The sequence below is a fragment of the Pleurodeles waltl genome, chromosome 1_2, assembly GCF_031143425.1.
Source record: "Pleurodeles waltl isolate 20211129_DDA chromosome 1_2, aPleWal1.hap1.20221129, whole genome shotgun sequence".
NCBI lineage: Eukaryota > Metazoa > Chordata > Amphibia > Caudata > Salamandridae > Pleurodeles > Pleurodeles waltl.
Genome location: NC_090437.1, coordinates 1,123,302,687 through 1,123,326,489, shown reverse-complemented (window position 1 = coordinate 1,123,326,489; position 23,803 = coordinate 1,123,302,687). Strand labels below are relative to the sequence as shown.

At 40.1% G+C, this 23,803-nt stretch overlaps 1 protein-coding gene across 1 annotated transcript in view; it reads right to left on the bottom strand.

Moving 5' to 3' along the window:
- The window catches only part of TAPT1 (transmembrane anterior posterior transformation 1), a 272,524-nt gene that overhangs the window by 237,610 nt on the left and 11,111 nt on the right, over window positions 1-23,803 (bottom strand). Inside the window, exon 2 of the mRNA XM_069202339.1 lies at window positions 4,974-5,104. Coding sequence (XP_069058440.1) covers window positions 4,974-5,104 — 131 coding nt within the window. The remainder of the gene's footprint in view (window positions 1-4,973; window positions 5,105-23,803) is intronic.

The window sequence follows — 23,803 nt, the reverse complement described above, 5'->3', positions numbered from 1 at the left end:
CGCTATTAACCCTTGGGATACTCCACTGCTGGGGGAACCCCACATGTCCAAGAAACAGAAAACTAGAGACGAAGTGGGGCCCAGCAGGAACCTGTAGTTGAGATTACCTTGTACTGAACCCCATGAGTGTGTGTAAGATTTTATTTTGCTAACACAATAAAGTTCTTAACTTTTCTTAAGATGAGCACTGGGGAAGACAGTGAATCATTGTGTCCACTGGTTAATTGATGAGTTCTGAGTCTTTGCACCTACAGTACCTACTTAAGACTTTTTTGACTGCTCACCCTAGCTCCACTACAAGTCAAGTTCGGAAAGTGTCATGGCTTATCAAAGGTGTTCGTCCCAATTCCAATCCACCTCTGGTTCTGGACATTACATGCTGCCCCTTCCACCCCATGCTCAGGACATTGCTATACAGGATGTTGTCCGCACCCGTATGGCAGGAGTCATGCTGATCCGAAAACTGTCTCTTCCACATGTGTGCTGCCCACTTATAAACCCCACCCCATCACTAACATAGGCAATGTTGCTACCATAGGGCACCCCAAATGTTGTGACAATATTACCCATCTGAGTGGCATGCTACAGTGGGATTTGAGGCTATACCACAGGATTCGATGATTTACTGCAGGATTTAAGGATACTGCAGTCTATAAAAGTCACCCCCACTGCATGCCCAGCTTGGGCTCTGCCTTTTGGTCATGTTCCTCTGCTTGGGTTCTGCTCTTCACCTGTGTTCGTGCCTCTCCAGCTGACACAGTCTTCAAGCCAGATATTGAGTTCATTTTCTCAGAGGTTTGTTGCTAGTAGTGCGCATCTTGGAACTTCTGCAGCAGAACTACAAAGATTAGTGGGGGGCTTCAGAGATGACCTACACAGAAAAAGCTTATGGGAAAAAAGGCTTTGTAAAGGGAATGCTCCACAAAGCATTATGAGGCGAGTTTCCAAGTGCACAGAATATTGTAGTATCTTGACTGTAATGCTCAGAACAGGTACTAGAGGGTACCACTATAAAATAACATTTGTAAGAAAGATGGTCATTTAACCATATAGTCAGCCCCTAAAGGGCATAACCACACGAAAACAGAATGGCAGAACGTAATGCAGTGTAACTACATATTTAACCCGTAGAGGGTGTAGTGCATTACACATTTTCAGGCCTACCAGGCCTACTAGAATAATATTACAAACAAGGCCCTTAAAACATAAACTATGCCCAGCTGTAAAACAAAAGGTTCCAGCCATGAGAGAACTTAAAAAGACACTGACTGGTGGTGGGGGCTATTATTTTGCAATCCCCCAACCTAGTGTGGGGACCCAGAGATGCCCTAGACTGAGTGCGTTGTGCTGAAAATCTTGATAGTGGTCCCACTGTCCTAGTACCACCACACAGTGAGTTATGGGCAAAAATGTTTTGTTAAAGGAATGCCCCGCAAAGCGTTATGGGGCAAGTTTCCGAGTGCAGCAAATAATATAGTATCTTCACTGTAATGCTCAGAACAGCCCCTAGAAGATACCATAATGAAAATGGCATTTGTAAGAAATATGGTCATGTAACCATATAGTCAGCCCCTAGAAGGCATAATGACATTAAAACAGAATGGCAGAAAGTATTGCAGTGTAATCATATATGTAACCCCTAGACGGTGTAGTGCCTTACACATTTTCAGGCCTTGCAGGCCTACTGCAATACTAGCTGAAACAAGGCCCTTAAAAGACAAACTAGTCTCAGTTGTAAAACAAAAGTTCCAGTCATGAGAGCGCTTAAAAAGACATTGACTGGTGGGATATACATACACACAAATATATATATATATATATATATATATATATATATATATATATATATATACACATACACACACAAACACATATATATTATTCACACATACACATACACACATATATACACACACCCACACACACTAAACAACTCATCAGAATGGGACCTTGAGACACTGGAGATGCACAGACCTGGTGAACGAGGGGCAGCACCCAGTTGTTAATTTGATCTGGTGGTTGCCAGTGGGCAGATATTTTCTGCAAGCAAGAGAGGGAAAAAATACAAAGGGGAAAGACGAAGGAAGTGAAAGATGGAGAACTCACAAAGGAAGAAAGCAGGAACCTACAAAAGAGAGCTAAATGGGCACAGATTGTCTGGCAGTGGATTAAAGAGGCCAGGAGTGGATTCAAGAGTACGCAACCTTACTATTAGGAGTGTTGACATTTAATAGCACCCGAGTGTAATTATGTTGTATTGTATGGATTTATGTGGAGTGGCTTGGATTGGAACTATATGTAATGAGGTCGAATTATACTGTGTGGATTGCAATTATGTGGGTTTGAGTGGAACTGTGTGGGTCTGAGTGGATTTGTGGGGCATGGAATTGCAGGGCGTGGAATTGTGTGGTGTTGAGTGCAGCTATATGTTTGGAATTATGTGGATACGAATTATGTGGTATTGTGTGTAGTTGAATTATGTTGATTGAAATTGTGTGTCATTGATTGGAATTGTGTGTCATGGAGTGTAATTATGTGGAGTGGTATGTGTTGTGGAGTGGCGTGGCATTGAGTTATATAGCATGATGTGAGATTTTATGGTGTGTGTTGGCTGTATGTGGTGTGCAGTGAAACTGTCGTGAAGTGGAATTATGTGGTTTGATGTGGAATTATGTGGTGTGGAGTGAAATTGTGTGGACTGGAATTGTGTTGAGTGGTGCGGAATTGTGTGGCGTTGAATTGTGTGGTGTTGCATTTGACAAGGGCTAGTAAAGCAAGTCAAAATTAGTGGAACATAAGCGGAGATAGTACTTCTGCCAGTTATATATCAGAATCTGCTATTACTGAATGGCCAGCAAGGCACATACATTTTATAGCACATAAATCATATAAATCCCATGTAAAAACAATACTATAGGTGCAAGTGTGTGTTTAATACTAAAATCGATATGGGCTTAGGAATTTAAAACGGAGCACGACATGTGCACAGAGTACCAGCTAGCAACAAGACACACTAAATATAATTTGGAACATACTGATGCAGAATCAACCCTATTAAATGTATGTAACATTTTGCTGAATTTGCACAAACCGTTCTATAAAGGGCCAACAGAGCATCAGAAATCATAAGCCCTTACGGATAAACGAGATGACTGTACTACCTCGCTTTGTGTAGACGTCTTAACAGAAATTGAAAAATAAAGCTGTAAAAATATTTTTTTATTTTTTTAACAGAATGAAAAGTCTTGCAAGCATTCTTGCCTCACATTTTAACAAGCAGAGCGGCCTGAGAAGATTTATGGCCCCAATAAAGAAGATAAGCAATGCCCTGTGTCCGATGTTGTGAGTGGTGGCAGGGAGGAGCCCTGGAGAGAGAGAGAGAGACTCGAGGTGCGATGCGAGGCTAAGCAAGTTTCACATCATTGCTTCTAGAATTAGCTACATTCTACCAGAAAGGGCATACTGTGGCTTTCGTGAGCAGTGAGCTAAACGACAGGGTGTTTATTTAGTAAAATAAGCTTATTTTAGGAGCCATAGGTAAACGAGGACAGCACTGGAATAAAGCAAAAACTAATGTCGGCAACATGGGAGGAGATGGGAGGAACGGAATGCTGCAATAAAATGCAGGCAGCTACCAGCCTAAGACACCCACAGTGAAAGGAGGGCACTAAAGAAATACCATAAATTGTTTGTCACAGCAGCAGATAAAGAAACCAAAGTGGAATAATACAGTAATTGGTCACAGGTCTGAAACAGAAAAAGGAGGGAGAAAAAGGCAGAACTGACCACTAGCAGGCAAGAACACTGCAACCAACAAATAAAATTGCTTTAAGCCATAAGAGTATAATAAAAGTATACACGAGGTCGAACGCTTATTGTCGACCTAAAAACTCATTCTTTTGATGCTCATACAATTTACATCTTTGCTTATTTCTCATGTGAAACAAACGCGGGAAGAAAAAATGAAAAATGCCCTTGCACTCTGACCCCAGTTCTACAAACAGAACATGATATATGGCCTACATAAACCGGCTAGCACAATATTAACAATGGACTGTAAAACAAAGAGTACAATGATCCAGGTTTGCTGGAACTTTAACAAATCCAACATGAACACGTCTTGTATCAAGAATGAAGGTAGGGGGGAAATCCTTGGGAATCATATACCCAGGACACACAGAACATAATTGAGGTTGTAACAGATTCAACAGAGGCGCTCAGAAAAAAAACAGAATAAAAAGCGTTTTAGAGAATATGGCAAGAGAAAGGGATAAATATTGTTCCATACTAAAGGACAATCTCAACACATCAACCCATAAAAAATTATAAACACTACATTTCCGTCTTTCCATTACGGTCTAAATCAGGTAGGAGAAGTCTATAATTATACCAACCTCAGTACCATCCACCTCCACATCACCTCTCTTTTGGGGAGTTACCTTCTCTTTTTCTCTTTTCTTTACTTCCTCATGGACATCTGTTCTCACACACCAGAAACCCTACATATCCCTACTTCCTTGTAACTGCTCTGTCCAAAGTACACTGAAGGGATCACAGGTGTCTATTTATCATTGACAAACTTAATTGCGATCACAAGAGCTGAATTGACCTCTACCCACGTCAGTCAAGCAAAGAGTGGCATATCAGACCATTCAACAGTGTTACTGAAAATGGATATGGGACACCTAACACATGCTTTAAAAAGATGGGGAATAAACACTTTCAAACTCCCAAGGGAAAAAGCTAAACTCAAGTCTCCACATCTATGCTTTGGAAAGAAAACAATTGTGTAGCCTCTTATAAAGGTTTGGGGCAGTGAAAAAAGCAGGATGAGAAGACAGATGAGAAAATTGCCTTTTAGAATGATGTAGAGAGAAATACAGGGCATGACTCAAAAACATTACACCCAACAAACATGTGACTTATTATTTAAGTCTACATTCTAATGATGTGCTCACACAGGCTGATCATACCTTTTCCAGTTCTCGTGGTATTCGCATACAAGTGTATACTCTTTCTCGTCGTTCTTTATACTTTGCCTCATTGTGTTCAAGGAAATAGCCTCTTGTTAGTTCAGCACTGATGAACCTCAGTAATGACAGATCTGTTTAGAAAACAAATGAAGATTTAAACAAGCAATGTCAATATATACGAATAGTCCATGACTAATACTGAGGTCACAAATGTGAAACTTAACCAATAGACGGCAGTTACATCCCACCACAATACTGTCTATAAATGTTTAGTCTAATGGAATGTAGTTTATTGGCTGCGGACTGAACAGGGACATCTAGCGTCTGCTCATTTCTGTATCCTTTTGTATCCTTCTGCTGACTTACCCAGAGATCTGAGAAGTTTCAGTGAGTAGCAAAAATATTTGGCAACACTAGCTGTCACTACAAGTGGCTGTTGAGTCAGCATCTAGGGTGGGGTACTTCTGGCTGTTACTAGATATCCAAGTACAACTCCAGTGGGACTATGGTAGTTGCAGCCTCTCATGCTGCTTAGAGAAAAGGCCAAGCCTTGCAGAGAACAAGTTACTTACCTTCGGTAACACTCTTTCTGCTGGACACTCTAACAGCAAGTACATCACATTAGAATACTCCCAAGGCACCAGACTTGATCTTGAAACTTCTCTCTAACAATGCTTCTGCGCACCGCTAGGTGGTGCTGTGTGACTCCAAGCTGGCTTTGACCCACTCGGGTAGTCACAAAGAAGAGACTCATATAAGCTCCACCCCTGCACGCTGACATAAGTTGCTTATTTTTCTCTTTCCTCGTCCTCAGACATGGAGCGTGAACAAACGCTGTTATCAGTGTGCAGAATACTAACTTAGAAACGTTTCAAGTACTAAAAAGAGGATAACTCCACAGAATGGGGGGGATGAGTGGGCGGTGAGGAATCTGTAGCTAGATAGAAAGTTGCTTGTTCTTATGGAGGATACTTATAACTGTGGGTTCCTCTCTTTGGAATAGATATCAAAATAGCAACACCCAAGATAGAGGGTCTGTGGAGAAACCCAGCTGGCAAAGTGCTCATCCTTACAGACCTGTGCTTCATGACCCAATGCAATGATGCCCATGTCGCTGCCTGACAGATGTCAAGGACAGGCACTTCATGAGTCAAAGCAGTGATAGCAGCCTTATCCCTGGTTAATTTATCTTTCAGACCATCTGAAACTGCTTCTTGGCCAGTGTTTAACTGATTGTGAGGCAGAGGACTATCAATTTGAACAGGGTCCTCTTCTATACAGCCTTCCCTTTCCTTATCCTGGAGAACCCCACAAAACGCTAATCATCTACAGTTGAAAGTCCTTTTGGGATCCAGTCGATGGAGTTTCTGCTCCTCTTGAGGGGTGAGGAGAAGCAAACAATGATGGCACGGTGAAGAATTTGCCTAAAGTGAAAGGGAGACACACTAAGGTATGCAAGAAGCGATGGATGGAATGCATGAATTAATTTCAGCCACCGGTAATTACTAGGGACCACATCCCAGTCCACTGTTATTTTGTACACCATGCCACCTCAGTTTGGACCCAGCTATGTGCAAATGAGTCTTGAACCTGCACCAATGGGACAGTCCAGCCCGAGCTGACAAGACAGGTCCTCCCTGAACCATACAAAAGCAACCCAGCACCAGTTTCTCGCTTGTCATGGGCTCATCAGTTGGGTGTAGTTTGGTTCCAGTAACACAGTGTGCACTGGACCCACATTTAGGCATACCCCTCCTACTTAGGGCAACATACTAAAGTACACACAAAGTGATGGAGGGAATGCTTGAATCATCCCGGTGCATTCCTATTTTGCACACCATGCCACCTTAGTTTGGACCCAGCTACATACAAATCAGTCTTGACCCTGCTCCAATGGAAGCAGTCAGCCAGTTTGGTGCTCTGGAACAGCAGTGTCATTGTATACGCATTTTTTAACAAGCATTAAAGAAAAAGAAATGTATTAAACACCAATCTATATTTTTTAGGGAAAGTAAATATTCTGCTAATTAATTCAACACAGTGAATTCTGAGAAATAATTCACAGTCAAGCCACTGGCAAATATTTAATAATAAGGTTTACCCATCAAAAAAAAAAAAAAACACTATCTATTTATCTGTCGATATATATACATATCTATATATTCACACATCACAACTACAGCTTTTTCAGTCTTCCATCTCAAAAGAATTATTGCATTCACGTACAGGTGTTGCTAAAGTGCCTATATTACAGCAAAATGCTGCAAGTTTCCATGCATTTCGATGTTTAGCATTTGTTTAGGGATCACAAGACTAAATGCCAAAATGTGCTAGGGTTTACAGCATTTTTCACTAATAAAGGTGCTTTAACAGCACCCATAGGCGTACGCCGAATTTCTTTCGAGACAGAAGACTCAAAAAAAGCTGTTGTGATTTAGCAGGCTCTCTCTTCCCATTCATGTACCACTGTAGTGCGGGGCCACAGAGGACAGGGAGAATGTGACACACACACATATATATATACGCACACATATATACACATATATGTGTGTGTATATATGTATATGTATATATATATAAACACAACCTTATTTTTTAATAAGGCAACCGGCACTCCGTGAATGTGCAGATCTAAGGTTTAATACAAACAAACAGGAACGCGTTTCGGCGTCTCCGCCTTTCTCAACCTGTGTGGGCCGCCATTTTTGCCCCATTTAAATACAAGTGCATTTCTTAAAGCAACAAAGTAACAAAAATACTGATAGTAAAACATATAATATTTACAACATCCATCATTTCGCCTAATTGCAAAAACATGTATAAATGCATATATAAATAAAAAAATCTTAGAAGAATCGTTAAACATGTTGGAAACACATATAAATACTGCAACGACCATGATATAACACAATAGCAATAACTATGTACTTAAACCTGTGGAATATTATGGTACCATTGTTTTCACGACAGTAAAGAAAATATTATTAATTTTTAATTTTTAATTTTTATGAAATGGTACCATATGTCTCATGCAGAAAAAAATGTGTGTATCAACAGACAGAACATGTGACTAAAAAGGCCTAAATGAAAGAATATACTGAATAAGGAACCCACTTAGTTCAAATGAATATATAATTCTTCACTAGAGTTTAATCCTACTGGCTCTCTAGAATCAAGTGTCAAAATATATTATATCATGGTCGTTGCAGTATTTATATGTGTTTCCAACATGTTTAACGATTCTTCTAAGATTTTTCCATGGTTACATAGTATAGTATAGCTTTGTTTTTGTTGTTGGTAAATCGTTGATTAAGGTATGCAATTAATCTTTGAATTATGCTTAGTTAATAACTAGTATGAGAGTTTCAATTCAATTTCTTTTTGTTATCTTTGCCTACATATTTGCTTCTATTTACTACTTAGATTAGATTCGTTTTTGGATAAGAACAAGGTTTTCATAGACATAACATGTAAAATAAGAGGTAAAATTCATAGGCATTTATTTATATATGCATTTATATGCATTTATACATGTTTTTGCAATTAGGCGTAATGATGGATGTTGTAAATATTATATGTTTAACTATCAGTATTTTTGTTACTTTGTTGCTTTAAGAAATGCACTTGTATTTAAATGGGGCAAAAATGGCGGCCCACACAGGTTGAGAAAGGCGGAGACGCCGAAACGCGTTCCTGTTTGTTTGTATTAAACCTTAGATCTGCACATTCACGGAGTGCCGGTTGCCTTATTAAAAAATAAGGTTGTGTTTGTATGTCAGACGTGGTGGCGCGCGTCTTATCCAGGCACCATTGGCGATTAGGAGCGGCAAGGGAATTGCCGAAGTTAAGTGTTTATATATATATATATATATATATATATATATTTATTTATATACACACACACACACACACACACACATACACACACACACACCACATGGAAACAAGGAGGCAAGGAAGGGGACCTCAAAACAAACAAGATATGAATGGAAACGAACAAGGCGATCTCAGAGGAAGAGGCAAAAGAGGAGGTGGCAAAAAAGAATGAAGAAACTTGAAACACAAAAGGAATTGGTGATAAACCTCTCCTCAAAAAAGTTGGGAGATAAACATATCAATCTTTTGAACAAAGCACTGATTTTTGCCCAATAATACGCATGGATTTAGCAGTGGCCAGAATCTATCTATATACATTTTCTAAAAAACTTAAACTTAAAAAGTTATTTGCATAAAAAGGGGAAAAGCACAGTATATCAAACAGCCAGAAGATTTCCCTCATCTCTATGGCAGATATGAACCATCTCAGAGCTTTGACCATTTTGATGGGTAATCTGAAGGAATCATAGATGGATTTGATCTAGACAGCCTACCAAATCAGAAATGTTGTGCAATCAGAGGAATTCCAACAGATGGCACAATTTCCAGTCACTGCAGATCGAAATCTCATTTTTTTCCTTAATTACCTGCTGGGAATAAAATATATTTGTTTCAGGAGGCAACCATAGAAGGATTAAATAGAATTGAATGAAAATCCCCAAGATGGATTCAATAAAATATGACGAAGAAGGAATGGTCTGTATTGCAAGATTTGCAGAATGAGGAGACCAACTTCATAAAAGCATCCCATAAAGGTCTTAAAGGGGGCAAGCAACACTGTTATTCTAGATAGGTAGAAATCTATAAAGGAGGCCAAGACACAACTAAGTGAAAAAATTAGTTATCAAAATTAGAAAGGGATCCAACAAAAAAAAAATACACTGAGCTGTACAACACCAGAAATTAAAAGATTGGTATGACAAAGGTCTATTAGAAGAGGAGGAACTGAAATATCTGAAGAAGGACCATCCAGTTACACCCTCAATATATTTCTTACCGAAAGTGCATAAAGATAAGATCAACCCTCCAGGACAATCCATTGTAAGCTTCATAGGAGACCTCCTTGAGAACACCTCTTGGTTTGTGTACATCTTTTTGTTCCCCTATGTACTCAACTTGCCGGCATATATCAGGGATTCAATGGATTTCTTGAATAGAATTGAGAACAAATAGTGGAAGAAGAACTATTTGATGGCCACAGATGACGTTGTCTCCCTGTATACTTCCACTGATCATGAGAATGGTTTAAGTGCATGCAAATATTTCTTGAGGTCCAGTTTCTGTGAGTCTATTGGAAAATACAGAAATGTTAATAGAGATGTTACTATTCTGGTTTACCCACAATGTTTTTCTGTTTAACAATCAGTACTATCTACAAAAAGAGGGACATTGATGTGCACCTCCTGTGCCCTCACGTATGCAAATCTGACAATGGGGTAGTGGGAGGCAGAGATTGTTTGGACAGATAGGAACATATGGTTTTATGGGGACGCTAAATTGACAACCTATTTATAATTTAGCGAGGAGATCAAAAAGACCTGGAACGGTTCACTATCTAACTTAATAATAATTCACAAGGACTAAAATTCACTTATGAAAGTACAAGAGAGATCAATTATCTAGACATAGGAATCTATATACAAGAGGACAAGATTAGTACAAAGATTCACAGAAACCCGACCAATTGCAACAGTATATTACATGTGATTACTGGGCACACAAAAACACTCAAGTGGTGTGTGTCATATGGCGAATTTCTGAGAGCACTACGCAATTGCTCAGAAGATGCAGAATTCTAAACATAAGCTATGAACACGTACAGCATGTTTTTCCAGAGAGGTTACCCAAAATAGGTACTTGAGGATGCCCTGGTTAGAGCGAGGACCCAAACGATAGGAGCTATTGATACTGAAATCGAACCAGATTAAAAAGTCAGAGAATAACAGCAAGATAAGGTATATTATAGAATTTTATGCTGCCAACCAAAAGATGAAGGAACCTTTGAGAGAAAATTGGAAATTGTTGATGATGGATGACACACTTAAAATGTTATTACCAGATTATCCTCAAATCACCCACAAGAGAACAGCTTCCCAAGGGGATTATCTGACCAAGACCTATATGACACCACAAAAATCTGACAGCACAAAGTGGCTAAAACAAAAACAACATGACTTTTGGAAGTGTCTGAGATGTAAAGCATGCTCACTTGGTAAAAACATGAAATCGTTCGACCTACAGGATGGTAGAGTGATGAAGATTAAAGAATGGGCGAATTGTGAAACTTCCTTTGTAGTTTATGTATTTGAGTGTGGTTGTGGTACAAAATATGTTGGCAGCACAAACAACAAATTGAAACTAAGCGTTTTACAACATCTTAGAGCAATCAATAATAGAGACATGACCTATGTAATGGCCAAACATATCTAGGAAGGACACAATGGCAAGAGATCTGAATTGAAATATTATAGCATCCAACCTGTGATCCAGGGAACAATAGGAGGTGATTGTGAACTGGCACTTCGAAGAGCAGAGTCGAGATGGATAATTTTGATGGGAACTGAGATTTCATGAGGGTTGAATGTGGATACAGAGCTACATGTACATTTATAATGAAATGAAGGATAATAGCATTTGGTAGCCAGATTAAGTGTGGGTGTTCCCTATGACAATGTCCTTTGTAGAACCAGACATGGGAGGATCTTGCAACTAGTATATTGATATGACTGTTTTTAAGTTACTTATCTGACTCAAAGAAATGTCTGTCGGTTTTTACCTCATTTATTTGCACTACTTCCTCTGAAGCACTTCATGTATTATGGAAGCACTGGAACCTTAATGTGATTTTACCTATGTCTCTAGAATTCCACCTTAACACTTTATTTTTAAGTGAAACACGGACACCTTACAATGATAATATTAAAATTCACCTCAGTTGGTATGTGTCTCACTGTTTTAGCATGTATCCTCGAATCCTGTCTTAAATATATTTACGGTATTGGAGCATTACTGGATGACAAATAATATAGGTAGTCAGGAATTCTCCCTAGAATCCTATCTTAAACATATTTTCAGTACTGGAGCATACTGGATGACATAAGAATATAGATATTTTGGAATAGTCCCCAAGCACTTTATATAGGATAGAAGCACTGAGATTTTAATGTGACCTTATGTATGGTTTTTCACTTTTCTAAGCATTTTAGATATGATAGAGGCACTGGCACTTTTACCACACTACCGTCTATGCTCAGACTTAGCGACATGTGCACACCGATGTTGTGGTCACCTTGGGAACATTAATTTAGATAATCAAGAAAGAATTGTGATAGAGATTACAGACATGACAGTAACAGTAGAATTTTAATCCAGTATCACCTATAAATTTTACTGCAAGAGTAGATCTAACTGTCTCATGAAAACATGTTTAAATGGCTCCTGTACTTGTCTCAAAGAAAGTTACACTAAGTGATGCTTAATAAGACAGAGCACAGATATTATACTGGCATACCATGTTTTTTGATTTTTTTTTTTTAGATATAAGCACAGGCAGTTTACAGCAACTCTGGACAAATCAAGCAAACATGTAAAAGTAATTAGGTACTTTAGCACTAAATTACATGATCGGGCCAAGGACAAAAATGTGATGCCCTTTACAGTTAGCACTGTTTGCAGTATAACTGATATGTTGTGTTACATAACGGTTCTTAAGGGTTTACGAGAATATGTCTGTATTGGTCATCTCAAGATCATCATTTCAGGAAATCTTGAACAAGACAGAGTACAGAATATTTATTATTGAGGTATTATTTATTTAAAGACAGGAGCACAAGCACTTTACAGTAATTCTGGTTCAACAGAAGTAATATGTGGTAACGTGCGGTAAACAAGTACTTCACCTTTTAAGATTTAGGTGAAAGCTGAGGATGTTATGCAATGGCTTTAAAATTTATATGTGAGGTTTTTCTAGGAAATGATACAACTATGAATCTATTTGAGGACAAAAGGAGCAGGCATTGCACTGATTGCCAGACCGCTACGTGCTCAACTATCATGGATATCTGAATTGACTAGAAACACATTAAACAATGGTATATCAGCTTTAAAGGTTAAAACTAAAAGGCAGCGGTCTAGTGTTTTTTAAATGGTGGTGGTAGATTGGGTCATTTCACTTTGAAAGACACGCTGTACTGTGAAACTTTATGCCCAGTTGAAGACTCCGACTGAAGTGTGCCACCATTACTGCTTGCACTTGCACTTGGTACTTGAAAATGGAATAAAAATCATTAAATATTGCAAATCTTGAAGTGCCACTTGCTTTGTGCACAACGCCGGAGGATTCGTTGGGAGTAAACACGGAGAAGCTGTGAATTCATACATATCCCCAAAGGTTACAGGGAAGTTATAGTTAGGTTCAGATTTTACACACACAAAACGATAGAAATACAGCAGTTATATTTATTATTGCCTCAAGAAACTATACCTCGTGCCAAGCCAGGCCCTGTGGCCAACACCACACCGTGTGTGACCAATGGTCATGCAGTGTGAGGTTAGCCGTCTGCAGGGGTGTTGGCTGCCTGCGGGTGAGCTGGCCATAGGCCTGTGACCTACCCACTGCTGAAGGCCTTGCACAGCGGGGGTTGGCTGTACGTAAGACTATAAAATATTACTTTACGTTTAAAAAAAAAAAAACTACAAATTCAATGAAAAAAACCAAGGTGAACGTAATGCTAAGATTAGGTGAATATGTTAGGGACAACATTAACATTTTGAACTAAAAAAAAACACAGTAATTCACCAGTTCTAGTTAGCAGTGCTCACTATAACTTGCGTCCCTGCCATGCACTGCTTAAGACCTCACATATTACATCACTCATGACATGTCCTATTGCATCATTTATAGCATCACTGACATCTCAAATTACGTCATTGATGACAACATCCAGGCGTCTTTCGTACACATTGCTCTACAAACTAGTATGGCATTAGAGGCCTGAAAGTAGGTACAAAATAACTCAGAATATTATGAAGTATTATTGATGTCATCACAGATACAACTCCCTTAGGTGTAGCAAGCATTTGTTAAGTAAAACATTGACCCCATATCATACTCGTCACATCCTAGTTCACATTAACAATCAACTAAATATCTATGGGAAACCTTAATTACACACGGTGTTCAATATGTATTCAATTATTCTGAGAAACTTTCATGAGAAATACACCTGAGTATTAAAAAAAGTATCTATTTATAACTGTGTATACTCAAAAAATACACATTTGCTTAAAGAAACCAAGGTCTAAAGGTGCTAAAGATTACCCCACCTTCAGCCTTCATACTGTGGTGAAAATATTGCAGATAACATTACAGATAACCCATCTTTTGAAGCTAAACAAGCACACATACATGGCGTACTTCATGGTGCACACAGTCCTCTATGTTGTAAGACCTGGCATTCTTTGTGTGGTTTCCCCTTACTTTTTTTGCCTTCAGTATTCCTGTTTTGCTGATCTCGTTTTTGCTGGCTTTAGGAATCTGGGCACTTTCCCACTGCTAGCCAGTGCTAATGTGAATGTGCTCTCTACTTAAAACATGGTAACATTGGCTTATCTACAATTGCTATGTTTAATTTACTTATAAGTAACAGCTGGGCTTTTGTGAATTCCCTCCACACAGCCACACACAAAGGGAGCTTAGGTGTGACTGATGGGTCGTCCATATCCTGATGGGAGGGAGGAGCTGACACACCTGAATGAGCTGTGCCCTGATCCCATACAAGAGGCTAGATACACCCCTGCAGTGAGTCTGGAGCCAGGGCAGGAAGGGCTGTGACCCTGTGCACTTCAAAGGCATGTATTTGAAGTCTCCCTCACTTCATAGGCACAATGGGTAAAAATACTGGACCTCAGACACCACCAACTCAGTACGCCTGTGGATACTCTGCCAGGACGAAGGACTGCTCTGCTGCTGAAAGGACTGTCACTCTGCTGGACTCGGCAGAACTTCTGCTCTGCTGCCCTCCTTGCCTGGTAGTGAGAAGGGCTAGACCAGAATCTCTCCAACCCATAACCAAAATGACTCCAAGGACTTGCTGGCTTACCTCCTGCTCTTCTGAGGTCTCAATGACATCATGGCCCTCTCTTCATCCTACAACAGCACCTGGACTTTGCTTGCTGCAAGTCTTGCCCTGCAAAGTGGTGCCAGTTAGGTCCTAGGCCCTTGGAGGTGGATATGAAGTGCAGCAACTGCCAGAACCTGTGCATCAATGCCACTGCGCCGATGGGAACCAGTGCATCTCCATCGCTGTTGCTGCTGCGAGCATCGGGGACACAGTATTGCTGTTGATGCATCACTGCTACTGCGAAGATCAGGAGCCCCATACTGCTGTGCAATGCATCGCCTCCATTTCTGACGCATCTCCGGCTTTGCCAGGCTTGGAGCTAACACATCACCTACATCTGTGGGGTAGATGCTAACGCATCGCCTCCTCTGCTTCTCACATCTGGTTCTCAATGTTGACGCAACTCCGAACCAAGGCACTATTTTCAGTGGGCTAAGGCTGGTCCCTGTATCTGACCTGGGCTCCATCGCGGTCAGTCAAACTATTGAGATCTGACCCAGTCTAGCGCTACCATATAGCCTTGGTTGGCGCTTTATGCTTTCAAGCACTACAACTAAGTTTATTATTTAAAAATTCATAACTCAACTTCTAGTTACTGGATTGTTGCCGTTTTGGTCTAGTTTTGTTTGATTAAATTAAGCTCTTTTTTTCTAACTAAGTGGGGTATCTTTTTGTGTGGTGTTTTCACTGTTTTACTGTCTGAAGCGCTGCACAAATACTTTACACATTGCCTCCTGAGTTAAGCCTGCCTGCTCTTTGCCAAACTACTAGAGGGTGACAACAGGTTCATTTATGGCATTTATCTGACTTACCCTGAACGGGATTGCGATTCCTGATTGGACAGGGTGCATGCCTCTGCGAACCAGAAATCCAATGTCTAACATATGTTATGTAGAAATTGTCTTGCTACAATGATACTGTCTAATAATTCTAGGCTGTTTACAAAACTTAGTATGTCCTTTTGCAAACTTTTTCTGCAGCACCAAAAAAACTTGTGTGGAATATACAGGACACAAGTCATCAGCTGTCATCTGCACACAGTTACTCTCCAATACAAAGATTTATAACATGTTTAATACCTCTACACACCTATGATGCATATGCATTTTGTAAACCCTTACACCTATTAGGTGGACACAGGCTGTACAAGAATAGTTAGAAAGGTAATATGGTAGTTACCTGCCACTGGGTAAACTATAAAATAAACTAGCAAACAGATTGGATGATGTAATCAGTGATGTCTTTAATGATGTCACTTGAGATGTCATCAGTGATCTCAAATGATGAAAAGCACATGTCTTGAGTGACTGATTATGTGAGGTCATAAGCAGTGCAATGGGGGGTGGGGGGAGGAGGGCACAAGTTACATCTAGCCTTGCTAACTAACCGGGGATTTTTTTTTTTTTTCAAAACATTAATGAAGTCACTGACATATTCACCTAACTACAACGTTACATTACAGTTTGTTTTTCTCAATGAATATATATACACACACACACACACCTATAACACTGAATGATGGGATTTTGTATGTGCTTGTGTTCTGTGACATTTTCAGCAAAGAATAGAGTCCAGGCTCAAACCCAATCTTTTGTCCTGTCTTGCGTCGAGAGAGGCTGAAAAACTAAGACAAAAAGCAGCTGTATCATAACGCACTAAAAATACGGTAGAATTGTCTGCCATGTTCACCACGTTGAGTATAAATTGTTCACCCTGCAGGAACTCCCAGAGATCGCCACAAACTGGTAATCCATCACCATATGAGCACTCTGGCCTTAGTCTGTTATTTTACGTGGCAGAATCTAAACAATATGCTTCGAAATCGGTGCGGCATCTCAGCCCCATCTGTTGCACTCTGACTTTCTTTACTGCTCTATATTTCCTATTTGTAGATATAGACGTATTCTTCTGAAACATTATGGCTGAATGGACATTGAAGATTTGTTTGTTTTTACCTTTCTTTGCTAACATGAATGCCACCTTAAGATAGCAGCATTTTGCTTTTTATTAACTTTACATGTTGAATGCCTACTGCATATCTGGAAAAAACATACAAAATAAATGTTTAAAAAAATAAATCACAGGCTTGCCGATGTTATACCTATTGGCTTGGACAATGCTTTTTATTAAGCATCTTGATATCACGAAGTTTATCGGTTGATTCCACCGTTGTTTAATCTTTACATACGGACGTGAGGTTAACAAGGAAAAGTGATAAGCGACTTGTGCCTGCGATTAGACTGATCGCTGGCCGCGATTTTTTAGATACTGACCAGCTAGAAGATTAATTTGCAGGCCATAAACTTCAGTTATAACCTCATTCTCGTTAATTGCCTATGTTTAACCTTTGGGAAGCCCAAACACGTTTTAACACGCAATACACAAAACAGCTAACTGTTACCATGGTACCCTAATAACATGAAAACAAAACCTACACAAAGCAACACCACTTACCAAACAACATTCAATGTAATCATACCAGTGTGCAATCAATGCTTTCCCTAGCACCTTGCATCACTAATCACAACTGTAGCATCAGGCTTCTTACACATACATAGTACTTTTGGAATAATTTCTATTGGTGACATTCATCTTTAGCCATTATCACTAAATACAAATGTATAATCATTTTATCATCATCAAAAGAAAATAAGCAGTCATAGCCAATAGCCTTGCTTTTTCAATGGCCTTAGCTAACCTTCTTTCCTTTGCCAATGTTTGTTTTAATGTTATTCTACATCTGCAAAAAGAAAAATAATGCGTGTTTGCTTATGCAGAACAGAAGGCATAAAAAATGTAAATAAACGCTGCTGTCGCCCTCTTCTCTCGGCCAACACTTACCAACTCACTCCTCTTCCTCCCTTGATATGTAATTATGTACTGGCTCGTACCTATTGACGCACCCTTTGTCCTCAACATACAATTACCAGCATAAATTTCCTATTCGGACCTAATTTCAGCACCAGTAAATAGAAACATGAATGCATGGATTAATGAATGAACTGATATATGTAATGCGACTACAAATAGTAGTCTACATGGTGTTGTAGAATTGTCTAGATCTATTATCATGCGTGCAGTTGGTCAAGAGTTCGAGGGACTGCCTAAAACATTTATAATAGCCTCCCATCGAGAGATACAGCATTATACCATATACCAAATACAAAACAATTGAAAATAATAAATACGTTCTTCCAGAAGGCACTCACACGTTTAGTTCAAATGAATATGTATTTTTGGTTTACTTGAATCAAACAGCTCATGATAATGGGCTGTTTCAGATAGAAAATGTTCAGATTTCTCTACGCACTCAGAATTGCGTATTGTGCACATTGCACTGAGAGCAAATGAGAAAATATATGCAGTTTGTGAAGGCCATCTTAAATCTGCAAATAAAATTCGCCGACACCCCTCCTTACTATGGCAAACACCAGAAAGGGAAAACATTGAAGCCAAACGTAATAAGGAACTGCTCATTTACCAAGCATAACGGTTTTTCGAGTTACACCTGTGCACGTTCGATAACGTCTATCAAAAGGGAAAATGTAGCAACTTATTTGGCTTCTTTGTGATATTACTATGAACCCGATCAAACCCATTTTGTCGTATTTCCGGTCCCACAAATGACGGACATTTTTTGATGCAGCAAATGTTATGCGGCATTTGTCTGGCGTCACGTTTTTTGGTGAGTCAGACAAGTTACAAAGATGTCATAAAACTAAACATCAGGCTGAGCGAAAGTGAAGATGCAAATCGTGTGCCAAAATGCATTTGTTCAAATCAATCAAGCAGAATATATAACTGGTTTATGCAGCCAACTCTCAAGAAGGGCATCCAGATTTACAATTATAATTAAAGATGTACTTCTTCTGGGACGAGATCCAAGCACTTTCATCTTATGAAAAGTGAAAAAGCATGCACTCTAATACAGACGAAGACACTGAGTAAATTCCACGCATCCCCAGGTAACATCATCAAGGATCATACTGCAGGGTCCACGGCACGGTTATACTTAGAGCTATAGGCGTGGTAAATGACAATGTCTTTTATTTATGTGTTTTGTTTTGGAGTGCAGGGAATGTATGTGTGGAGCATAACACTGGTTTACAAAACGACTACGTTGTTTTTTGCACTGTTACCAGGCAGTATTACTTTCCAATTGTAAAAGGATAAACTTAACACAATTGAGGGAACAAAAAAAACAATACCATGTAATCTATCTGTACCCGATGTTAAAATGTCCGATCACTAAAATACTGGATGCCGACATGAGATCTCGGAGAGATGGAAAACTCTTGCCTCCAAACTACTTCTGTATGACAAGAACTTGATCTGCCACTGTAACAAACAGATCAAATAGCTTTAAACCACACACGCAGTATACTCAAGTATACAAGATTGCAGAAAGGATCTCCGAATGGTGCGTTTGCTCTCCAGCTGCTGATCTCGGGAGAAACCAGCTTTCTCACTGGAAGAGAGGAAAAGATTGGCTTTGGCAGTGCCTAGTGCAACGGACACCATAAATCTCTATCGAGTACTCATGAGCCCTTTGTAGGCCACAGGCATCTGCTGATTTCTGTAGTACCATTTCCCATTTCTCACAACTTCAGAGCGGGAGAAGGGAGCCTGGCTCATCTGCCACATTACTTGAAGTATGGAAAGGGGCTGGTTGTGAATGTTCCAGCCCCTTTGCCCCTGAAGAGAAGAATACATGAACCTACAATTTCACTTGAAACCTTATTAAAATCATAGGGTATCAGAGAGCCCTCTTCTACAATAGGTCCATGCAAAAACTTTACTGGAATAAGCGCCTTGTCATTGTGAAAGTATGGACAGATTCATCAGTCTCGCTAACAAAAGGATCACTTAATAGAATTTTCTCTGCAACCATTACAGCTTTATTATTTGTCAGGTCATCTCATTAAGTGAAAGTATTTTGGTGTCACGCCTATGTACGCCTATATACTGAAGCCCTCAGCTAATAGCATATAAGCAATAATTGTCATTCTTCAAAACTTACTTCTGTGTATAATGAGAGGGATGCAAACCGACAACTGACACGAATTGAAATGGACTAGATTGCAGTCTGAGTCCAACATACAGCAAAAGTAATCCCAAACACGTAAGCTGAAGGTCCAACAATAATAATTAATTGGAAAGCAAAAATAAAGTCAAATCATGCTGCCGGGCTGTTAAACTCAGTGAATGGGTCTATGTGCTACCTATAGGCTTTAATGGTATGTTTGATCACCTGATGACTGTTTGTTGACTACAATTATCCCTGTTTTTCTGGGAAACAAATTCTTGTGCCAGTTTTGTTTGAAGCGGCTACTTGAAGTAAAGAAATAAATGAATATAACATAATCCTTGCCTCCAGGACACCAACCTCACTCTCAAGAAACACACTGCCAATACAAACAAGGCTGTCTGGTACCAGCTCTGTTCTAGAGTAAGCAGAAATGTCTCTTCCAAAAATCGACTTCAGAAACTGCTGTTTGAGCACTAATATTCTCATCTGGATAGTTGGGAACATCCTCCTTTATGGCCTCCCAGGCTCCACAGTGGCACTCCTTAAGGTCACCCTACATGCTGCAGAACCTTTCATCCAGGGCCAGAAGACTTATGATCACAACATCTGCATATTAATAGTACTTCATCGGCTTCCCCTGCTAGCCAGCACCTTAATCAAAACCAGCTGTATCATTTATAAAGCTGTAATAACCATTGCCCCCGTCTGTCAAACCCACCACCTTCAGTGGCTTCTGAGCCTGCAGGCAAAGAAGTGTAACAAAAAGGAAATAAGGTTTTGTCCATCCATAAAGTACTAATGCAGTGCAGAGCATGTGCAGTCTTTGGTAAGACTACAGATGATTCACACAGCTTGAAATACAGTGCATGCCCTTTTGTGGATCTACTTTGCTGACATGGTGAGATTTTAATTTCTAATTTCTAGCTTTTTAAGGAAGCAATTTTTTACAACCCCTTGCAAAGGTTCCATTGTCTTCCTTTTGCCCATTTCAATTTAATCAAGGAATAAGAGGCCAAAAATAAATTGGATATGGCACATAAATCTTAAGGAATGTGCTCTGCCGCTAGACTGGGATAGAAAACTAACTTCCAACCATTAAATATATAACAGTCATTTAAAATCAAAACATTCTGTTAAAAAAAAAAAAATCATCAATATAGTAGCCAAAAAGTCATTATGTGAAAAAAGATGAAAACCAAAGGGAGGGGCCCAGTCTCTGAGACAAAGATGGGCCCGCCCTTGACCTGGGAGGTCCACAGAAAGAACGCTTTTTAACACTAGGAGCAGCCAATGGGAGGGCCCCAACTTATCTGTTGCCCTCACTCCTTCATGGCAAGATGGTTTCTGGGGCTTGCAGTCTCCCGGCGACATGTGCTTTATAGCACCAGGAGCAGCAAATGGGGGGACCCACCCCACGCCCCCTCTTTATGGTGAGATGGCGTCTGGGACTTGTTGTCCTCCTGCTGCAACTGCAACAGTGTCACGCAGTGGTGGGTAGAGATGGGAGAGCAATGGTGAAAGTGAAGGGTAAAATGATCTATTGAATCCTTGCAATGCTAACTTGATTTCTACACAGACTGCAAACACTGCAGAATACTGCAGCACGTGGATAAGATCACAGGTGGCAAGCAGCACTCTACAAATACACTTTACATTATATTATGTTGTATTACAGGATTACTCCTTCTTTGGGTCGGCCCACATAGCATGGGCTTCTTTTTGTGGCATGAGATTGGTGTCATCACCTAACCTACTGCTACCTGCACCATGGCCATGTGCCTCTTCACGGTCTGTGAAATGTCACATGGTCCAATGGAGCCACACTTCAATTGTAGTTTGGCTGCCTTAACCGATCATCAAGGCATAGTGTTCATCCGAAATAATCCTTACATGTTGATTTTTTACTTTGCTGTAAAATAACATGTTGGATTCACAACTTTTTTGCTCAGAGTGCACACTTACGTTTTCTTAAAGCTGCAAAACAGAAATACTGGCACTGTGTTAAAAGTACCTACTATGCAATATTTGGCTGTGTATGTCTTTCAAGTTTACCACTAATGATGCAAACTTCAACTTCTAACTCCTCTTCGTAACAGTTTCTTTGAGGGTTCCGCTTCAGCCTGCTAATTTAGGGTGTTCAGAAAAGGGGCCCACTCCCAGACTGATGTAGCCAAACTACTGTTTCCGCACAAGATTTTGTGAGAAATGTTTTTTGTTCATTTACTTTCCCCTGGACTTTTTGCTTTTTGGACCAACTTGTTTATGAACTTCTGCCATGTTACTACCCAGCGTCACTCACTGTAATCCCTGTTGAAATAGATTGTGAGTACTTACCACCAGTGTGCGACTACTAAGATCTGCTGCTGCGCAGCTAGGGTAAGAGTCTCTGAGCTGGTTATTTGTGAACATGTTTGCACATGCGTGGGATGAGCCCATATAACTATCTAAATTATCCTATGTGCACACAGATAGCCTGTCACAGAGGGAACCCTTCATGGGTTGGTGTTGACCTGCGAAGGCCTTATAATATGTGTGTGCATTAGTGTGAGTATGCACGTCTGTAGTGCTTCACGAAAATATGAACAGTGCTTACTGTATTAAACACTATAGGTAAAATCTGCTGCAATTACTATTTTACCACAGTCAGCCTGAGAGACAAATATGATGCACCATCCCTATAGTAAATCAGGATACCAAGTGCAGATTTGGCATTAATTTCCATATATCCATAAACTCTGTGGCACTGCAAGGGTTATCATTTTTCTCTCACTCAGCTCCTAATCAGAGTCAGGCATTTGAAACACCCTGTTAGGCCATATTAGTTACCCTCCTATCCTGCTAGTGGCTCAAAGGACTCCCCACACAATATGGCTATTAGCCATTAATTAGGCTTTCTGCTGGTAGAGGAGAGGATTGGGCTAATTACTTTTCATACAGTACCTGGCTGTGAAAGTCTCAGCCCCACAAAAAGAAAGGAGGGTAGCAAGACCCCTGCATACAGTCACACGAGGGGCTGCTCTTTTACGTTTTGAAAAGAAGGGACCAAGTAGCTGTAACAATTAGATGCAGGGCTTAGGCTCCTAGAGAAGGTCTTTCAAAACACTACTTGACAGCACTATCTCAAATCCCAAAATGCTGTGTGTTAGAAATGGTGTTTTTGGTTGGCAGTCAGGTTACCCTCTGTCCAAGCAAGAACCCTCACTCTAGTCAGGGTAAGTCACACACAATCCAAAATTAGCCTGTGCCCACCCTCTGGTAGCTTGGCACGAGCAGTCAGGCTTAACTTAGAAGGCAATCTGTAAAGTATTTGTGCAATAAATCATACAATACCACCATATAGCACCACAAAAATACACCACGCAGTGTTTAGAAAAATATATAATATTTATCAGGATAATTGTAGGTCAAATCGAATAAAGTTGCAATGTGAATTTGTAAAGATATCACTGAAAAGTGATATAAAGTGTCTTAAGTCTTTAAAAAGCAAACAAAGTCTCTTTCAAGCACAAAGTACCTGGTTTGGAGTGGAAAATCTCCGCAAAGGGCCGCAGAAGAAGAGATACGTGAAAAAATGGTGTGTGCGTCGATTTCTCCCCGGCACACACAGACTTGCTTTGGTTTTTTTCACGCGGGGAAGTCGTGCGTCGTTTTCCGGCACGCGGACAGTCTCTTTCTATGGGTCGCGGGGATTACCAGATGTGCCGGGTCTGTGCGTGGATTCTCCTGCTTGTTTTCCGGCTGTGCGTCGGTCTGCGGGGCTGTGCGTCGAAGTTTCGCTCTTACGGCAGGCGTTGCGTCGATTT